Raw genomic sequence first — 8,697 nt, 5'->3', positions numbered from 1 at the left:
GAAACATTAACAACCTCAGATATGCAGATGACACCACTCTGAGGAGCCTTCTAATCAAGGTGAAAGAAGAAAGCGCAAAAGCCGGGTTGCAGCTAAACATCAAAAAACAAAACAAAACAAAACCAAGATTATGGCAACAAGAATGATTGAAAACTGGAAAATAGAGGGAGAAATCGCGGAGGCCGTGACAGACTTTGCATTTCTAGGTGCAAAGATTACTGCAGATGCAGACTGTGGCCAGGAAATCAGAAGACGCTTACTTCTTGGGAGGAGAGCAATGTCCAGTCTCGATAAAATAGTGAAGAGTAGAGACATCAGACTGGCAACAAAGATCCGCATAGTCAAAGCCATGGTATTCCCCGTAGTCACCTACAGATGTGAGAGCTGGACCTTAGGGAAGGCTGAGTGAAGGAAGATTGATGCTTTTGAGTTGTGGTGCTGGAGGAAAGTTCTGAGAGTGCCTTGGACTGCGAGAAGATCCAACCAGTTCATCCTCCAGGAAATAAAAGCCCGGCTGCTCACTGGAGGGAAGGATACTAGAGACAAAGTAGAAGTACTTTGGCCACATCATGAGGAGAAAGAAAAGCCTAGAGAAGACAATTATGCTGGGGAAAGTGGAAGGTAAAAGGAAGAGGGGCCGACCAAGGGCAAGATGGATGGATGGCATCCTTGAAGTGACTGGACTGACCTTGAAGGTGCTGGGGGTGGTGATGGCCGACAGGGAGCTCTGGCGTGGGCTGGTCCATGAGGTCACGAAGAGTCGGAGACGACTGAACGAATGAACAAATTTCAAACTCTTGTCTTTTTAAACTTGTTTCATCTGCTCCTTGTTATCAAAATTGTTAGAGTTTCTTATATTGATCTGAAGACAAGACCGTGACTCCAGGTTTTAGCTTCTCAGAGTGGAATAATGTAGAATATTGGGGAATAATGTGAATGAATTCTGAACTGTCCCAAAGGCAGCTTTCATTTGGGAAGAAAACCCTATGCTTCAGAAGACAAAGCAGAAGGGGTAACAAACTGTACTGCCACCACTACAAAGGCTGCCCAAGCAAGACACTATTAGAGAGACCCAAAAGCCCTACCTAAAGTGGAAAACAGTCACAAAACAGTTTGATGATTACTGCTTTACAAGGTTGTTGTAAGCTTATTGCTGCCTGACTACTGAATTGTACTAGTTCATGTAACGGACCACTACAGGGTTCTTATGAGACATTCTCTCCTAGGGCCCTTCCACACAGCCCTATATCCCAGAATATCACAATATATGCTTTGAATTGGGTTATCCGAGTCCACTCTCAGATAATGTGGGATTTCTTCTTTTGATATTCTGGAATATAGAGCTCTGTGGAAGGGCTCCCAGACTATGGTGAATGAATTGCATTTCTGCATTGATTTTTCATTTACATGATCCATTTGGATAGGTGGGTGGGTGGATAGGTGGATGGATGGATGGATGGATGGATGGATAGATGGATGGGTGGATAGATGGAACATTCAATGTTCTGATAAAATTAAAGATAGTATAACAATTCACAAATGTTACATAGAAAGTCAAAAAACTGTAAACAGGAAAACTGAGGGTGGGCAGCCCTTGTTTTGCAGTTTCTCAATGCAACCCACAGATGGTGCTCTCTGGTAAATCATTGAATGCTCTTCCTGTGGTGGTCTGAGATTGCCCCATGTATCTATGTATCTATGCTGCACATCTATAGCAGTTTGACACCAAATTAATTGTCATGCTCAATGCTATGGCATTCCGTGATTTGTAGTTTTATAAGATAATAAGTGTCTCCTGCCACTCTGTTGATCTGGAAGATAAAGTAATGAAAAAGTGTTGGTTTCTAATATGTGTAACTAGTAATGCTTGTGGGTAAACCGGACTTTTTTTTTGGTTTGTTTCTTTGTCAGTGATGATGCAGAAATTGTCAGCTTTGCCTACTCTGGGACATGCAACATATAATTGTCCTTCTTTAGGGGTCCCTTTCAAACCTATCATACTATATCTGTCATATAGTATATCTGTGTGAATCCTATCTATCTATCTATCTATCTATCTATCTATCTATCTATCGATCCATCTATCGATCCATCTATCGATCCATCTATCGATCCATCTATCGATCCATCTATCGATCCATCTATCGATCCATCTATCGATCCATCTATCGATCATTCTATCGATCATTCTATCGATCCATCTATCGATCATTCTATCGATCCATCTATCGATCCATCTATCGATCCATCTATCGATCCATCTATCGATCCATCTATATATCCATCTATCCATCCATCCATCTATCCATCCATCTGTCTATCTATCCATCTATCTATCTATCTATCTATCTATCTATCCATCCATCTATCTATCCATCCATCTATCTATTGATCCATCTATCTATTGATCCATCTATCTATCTATCCATCTATCTATCTATCCATCCATCCATCCATCCATCCATCCATCCATCCATCTATCCATCCATCCATCCATCCATCCATCCATCCATCTATCCATCCACTCACCCACCCACCTATCCATCCATCCCTCTATCCATCCCTCTATACATCCCTCTATCCATCCATCCACCTATCCATCCATCCACCTATCCATCCACCCATCCATCCATCCATCCATCCATCAATCCATGGCTATTTGTCAGGAAGGCAGATAACCCAGATTTTCAGTAACACTGCAATTCAGAAATGTCTGGTAAGCAACAATGTTTTGCAGTAAGGCTGAGGCGAAAGTGGTCCTAATGCATTGTTCTGATGGTACAATAGCATGGTGTGATAATGCCCCATGTCACCATTTCCTTCTTTACCAAAGGCATCAAACTACATATATATTGGAAAGTTTTTAATAGAAATGTATGTTTAATACTTGGGGGAAGCAATATTTGAAGAAAGACAGAAAATAAACGAGTTTAAATAAGGGCATTAAACAACTTCACATATTTAGGTTGACTGACAATATGAATAAAGCTTACGGCCCTTTTGACAGGTACAGATCTTTAGAACTGAGTATATTATATTTGTTGGGCTTAAGTGAATGAAGCCTCATAGCTGACAACTTAGGGACATGCTGGTAATGTTCAATGCAAACTTGGGATTCAGAGCAAATTTAAAGCATGCTTGTAGAAAATGGTGAAAGATCATATCTTTGGACTTTCTCTAGTATATTATATTTTGGTCTATTTTATGTCTAGGGCTTCAGTGAAGCACTGAATTTTTCAGAATTTTAAACTTAGTCAAACAATTGTAACAGGTGAAGTGGAAAGCAGCTGTTTTTCTCTGTAGAACTACGCCACGGGAAGAACACGGGTGAAAGCTGCATGATCAGGTTGCTGCCTTCATGTTGCTACGTTCATTCAGCTGCTGCTCTTGTATCACTGTATCTATGACTGCAGGCAAATCTGGAAAGGAGGAGAAAACTGGTGAAGATTCTTTCCACAATTTGACATCTCACTGGCCAGGCTCCAACTGATAAAAGAAGTAAATCTCAGGGGAGGTGAGGTTCTCCACACAGATATGCCCAGAACACATATGTGTGGAGAACTCACTCTAGTTGAGTTTTTTCATTTCTCTTCCTCCCTTGATTTCAGTCCTCCATGACATCGAAAACTCTGGTCTGGAGAGCTTCCCTCCTAGTCCTCCAGACCAAATCTTGAGAACTTGAAAGAACTCTATGTATTTTTTCTCACAGTTTTAGGACCTACCTAGATTCTGGCCATTTCATCTTATGAAAATGTAATATAGACCTCAAACATTCTGAATCATAAGCATACATGTTTCTTTAATATAACAACAGCAACAGCACAGATCCAACTAAATAATCCTATTAAAATTGACCACATACGAAGACATTATTGAATAGTTTATTGGTCAAATAATCTGCAAACAGTTTTAAAATTTGGCTTATTCACATTAATTTGCCCATTTGGGCTAACTCAGCAACCTTAACTACCCATTCTTCCATTATCAATTCAGTCAATGTCCAAATTTGAGCAAATAATATTCTTGCTGCTGTTGTCATATACCAAAGAAGTACCTATATACTCTAGTATAAGCTGAGTTTTTGCAGCCCCTTTTTTAGACTGAAAAAGTCCCCCTCGGGTGGCTTATACTCGAGTCGACTTATACTCGAGTCAAAGTTATTTATTATTTTACTGGGTTGTTGTTGTTATTTTACTCTATTATTATTATTATCATCACATTTACATTATTTTACTCTATTATTATTATATTACATTTATTATTTTAATCTATGTATTATTCTTATTACATTTATTATTTTACTCTCTTATTACTGTTATTATTACATTTCCATTATTTTACTTTATTATTATTGTTACATTTATTATTTTACTCTCTTTATTATCATTGGAAGGATACTTAAGCACATTTACATTGAAGAAGGTTAGAATAATGATTTAATCAGAGTTGGACAGTCTTATCTTAAATTACAGTTTTATGTAAATACTCAAAAACATTTAACCTACTGATGCCTTAATTAATGTAATTGTATCAGTATCTATTTTTATTTTGAAATTTACCAGTAGCTGCCACATTTCCCACCCTCGGCTTATACTCACGTCAGTATGCTTTCCCAGTTTTTTTGTAGTAAAATTAGGTGCCTCAGCTTATATTTGGATCGGCTTATACTCCAGTATATATGGTAATCCATTTTTACTGTCCAGTTCTTTATCCATAATGCCAAAAACATTTCTGGTAACACTACAAAAGTGACCTTCAAATTCCTGGGGGGGGGGGTTAACATATAAATTTTACACCAATAAATTTGACCTTCTTGCAATTCCCCATGCAGAATGTCTCGCCGACTGCCATGATTCCCATTAGGTTATACTTAGTCACAGAATGCATATAGAAAGAGCAGGACCTCCTGAGCTTCCATGCTCCATATGGAAGCCCATTTGGTGGCTGTAGTGGCACAGAAAGATCCTCCTAAGACATAAGGCTATTGAATACTCACCTAGCTGAACCTCTTGCTTGGCCCCTGCATTTGAGCCTCCTTGTGGAGTACATGGTGCTGGAGACTCGGGTTGTTTTGCTGGTGGCTCTGTCTCAGTCTCTGTCTCATTCACCTCCAATATTATAACAGGAGCTGTAAGGTGAAATCAGTTTCTTTAGCCTTCATAGATCCTTTGATTTCAGGTACCCACCATTGTTCCTTCCCTCTCTCCTTAAAAAAAAATTCCAACACTCATTGATGTTTTTGTGTGGGTGCTGGAGGACCTCTGCTAATGTTATCAGAAAACTCCTCCTCTCCTCTTTCATTGTGCTAAGGGAAGTTGGTGAGCTAGTATTTAAGCCATTAGGCATCACGGTTTAGACAACAGTGAAATACCGAAGTGTGTTCTGCTGAGAAAAAACACTTGGCGTGTCTAGAAGGAACCAAACATTGATTTAATATGGCTAGTTGCATTTCTCACTAGTGGGGGGTTGCATAATAAATCCCTTATAATGTAAAACTGCTCCAATTTTATTGATTGCTACCAAAGAAAGATGTTATTCTACAAAGTACAGCTGGCCCTCCATATCCACAGAGTCTGTAGCCACAGAGTCAAGTATCCATAGCTTGAAAATGTTAAAAAAATAAAAAAAAAACCCAAACAAACACTGATTTCAGCATTTTATATAAGACACAATATTTTACCCTTGAAAATCCATAGATTATGGTATCCACAATCCTTTGGAGGTGGCTGAACACTTTGCTTTCACTAGCCCTCTGCATCTTTCAAACACCACCCTTCGTTTGGTGTTTTGCACAAAGATTTGTCCTGTTCTCTCTTTTAAAATTTTATTTTAAACTTCAGTTAAATGGGGAAGGGAGCTTGATTCATCCTGAAAGGAGTGGCAGACTTATTTGCTGCCTTTTCCTCTGGTCCAATCTAAACTCTTTTAACTATTCAAGGCATTGCTATTTTCTGATCTACATATAAGGGGTGCATCTACATCAGTGGTTCCCAACCTGTGGTCCGTGGACCCCCAGTGGACCCCAATAACTAAAATATGGTCCACGGCTTCACCATTACTACACTATTGCAACAAGAGCGACTGGTATCATGAAACACACTTATAGTGCTGAGGCAACAAGAATATCAGAAGGGAAGAGGCTGACTACTCACAAAGGATGTGACAACAAGCCCCTCCTCCCCCTGAGCGGAGCCATTCCATATGGCACCTGGAAGCGGGGGCACCTTGGTTTCTTCATTTTTAGGCCTGTTCCTGAGGGTTTTGGCATGCTGATTCAGAAAATTGCATTGGATACATCACGTGAGCTCTAGATTATTAAATATGGTTTTCTGTGGGTGAACAGATGGTGACTACCGAGTAGCAAATATTCTGTATCGGAAACTAGAGCTAATGTAGTCTATTCAATGGAATTTTCTGAAACCAAATCTAAAGGTGACCAAAAACCAATTCGTAACCCTTTTTGTACTAATTTTAGAGAGTGATCCCTGATTAAAGTGGTCCCTGATCAAAAAAAGGTTGGGAACCACTGATCTACATTGTGGAATCAATGCAGTTTGACAGCACTTCAATTCCCATGGCTCAATCCAAAACAGAATTTTACATAAGAGATACTCATCGCTTTTGCACTCTTGACCATACTCTGATGTGTTCTGGTTTTCATCTTTTAAATTGGTGGGAAAGTATGCTTCTGAGCCAATGGTGCAAGGACAATGCCACACACCAAGAGGAAGAATTTGTCCCACTCTTTCCCTTAACACAGGCTCTTCTACAAACGAATATGCCTCTCATTTCACCTTCTGACTCAGGGACATAATCTATATCACACCTGCAAACTGAGATTTGGGTGATTTCATTTAATGACATGACATGATGAAAGGCAGCAAGTTGTTCAATTAGTTCTGAGTTGAAAAGTAGTATAATTAGAAATCTAATTAGACTTAACCGGTACCTACTAATCAGAATACCCTTTTAATCCAGTTTTAAATAAAAGCATGGGTTTTGCGACCGCAGAGTACCTTTTTTGGGGATCCTTGAGATGAGTTGATCAATCACTATTAAGCACTGCCTAACTTCCATTTGGACAATCTCCCAGGCACACAGGCTATATTCCTTATCTTTCAGGTGGTCGTTGATTCGTTGGAAGTATTTTTTCACTTTCTCTCTCAACTCATCAATCCTTTCACCCAAGCACGGTGTCAATTTCTTAATTTCATCTTCCACTCCAAGTTTGAAAGAGGCAATGGAGTTCTCATCCCAGGACAATTTGGTATGGTTTTGGTTGAAGAGGTAACTTATCTGTTGGAGGATTTCATCTATGGCCACTGTGGCGTTTGCCTCTTCGAAATCATAAATGCTTGGGAGATTCTCTTCATTGGGGTTGGATGAGAAATTGATTACATCATCTACACATTGCAGAGGAATGGTTGATCCCATTTTGACATTCAGAAGTTCCAAGTTCGCTTTGTTGGCTCCTTTTAGATCATGGCGAAGATTGTTACAATCCTGAGAAAAAATTTCACTGAAGAACATCAAGAGGCAGAAGAGCAAAAGCCAACTCTTCATGATCATGATGGACATGGAAGGAATGTAGTCATTTTCTGGATTGCAGAACCTGGAAAATGGGTTCTTGGGGTAGATCCCTTGGTGCCTGTTGCATTGTTGAGCCATATGTTTCCTATTCACTGTTAAGAAACTGAACTTTTTTCCCCTCCAGTTTATAGTCTTCTTCTACTTTCACTTTTCTCAGATTAAACACAACTATTTGGTGAACCAATCTTAAGATGGTGGAAATCAGACTTCTTTCTAATGATAAACCATTGGAATAACTCACTTGATATTCTTTGCCCGGTCCATGTTGAACAACTTGAAGTGCCTCTCTGTGCTCCCAGCAACGAAGCATAAATGGTTGGTTTGGCTATTAATACAATTCACTTTCACTTTATTGATTTGCAGTGGTATTTTTTTCCTATGGGGATAAAAATATTGCGATTGGTCTTTTTTCTCATTCCCAAAGCAGTAGTGCTAACATTTCAAGGCACTCTCTCCACAACTGAGAGTGTCAGACAAGAAGAGTTCCGGATCTTGCGGAGAGAATACTATCAACAGACAATTGTATCCATGGAAACTGTATACAGACATTTAACTGAACGTGTGGATATTGTGTTTGTCATTTATTCTACTATTTCAATGCCTGCATAGGTAGAGTGTGAAAAGATTTTTAAAAACATGGATAAACAAAGGCCTATATCAAATTTTTAGTCCCTGCTAGAGTATGCCTGTTGAATCAATAGAATTTTTATTTGTTAGTACTTAACAGAGTTCTAATGGTACTCTAGTTGGGATTAACACTGGATTTCACTTGAGTATGGAACATTCACTTGTGCCATTTAGAACTATTAGAAAACCATGGCACAATCTGCTGATTTCTGGATTCGCCCCCCTTTCATACCTAATGGATGTGACATTTTCTTGAACTAACCAATCCAGAAAGAAGTCTTTGCTAATAGAGAAGAATATGAAAGTTAGTACCAGAAGAAGGAAACTACGCTACTTGGGGTCTCAATCATTTTAAAATCTGCTCTTTGTTTAAGCGTTCAAACATTTAAAAGATAAATCAGTCTGCATGAAAGTCAGTTTGGTAGAGTCTGGCTTGGCCTCACATGAGGTCTGAACTGGTGTTAATTTGTAAACTAATAT

General features: G+C 39.1%; 1 protein-coding gene across 1 annotated transcript; it reads right to left on the bottom strand.

The window, feature by feature from the left end:
* Positions 1-3,342: 3,342 nt before the first annotated feature.
* LOC132765408 (interferon beta-like) lies at positions 3,343-7,668 on the bottom strand. The gene is made up of 3 exons (XM_060759699.2): positions 7,017-7,668; positions 4,997-5,128; positions 3,343-3,419 (listed from the first exon to the last, which is right to left on the bottom strand). Exons 1-3 carry the CDS (start codon positions 7,666-7,668, stop codon positions 3,343-3,345), a joined length of 861 nt encoding a protein of 286 aa, XP_060615682.2.
* Between the last annotated feature and the right edge of the window lie 1,029 nt (positions 7,669-8,697).

Source organism: Anolis sagrei, chromosome 2, assembly GCF_037176765.1.
Source record: "Anolis sagrei isolate rAnoSag1 chromosome 2, rAnoSag1.mat, whole genome shotgun sequence".
In the NCBI taxonomy this organism is placed as follows: Eukaryota; Metazoa; Chordata; class Lepidosauria; order Squamata; family Dactyloidae; genus Anolis; species Anolis sagrei.
The sequence above is the reverse complement of the archived record's forward strand: the minus strand, read 5'-3'. Positions and strand labels throughout refer to the sequence as shown.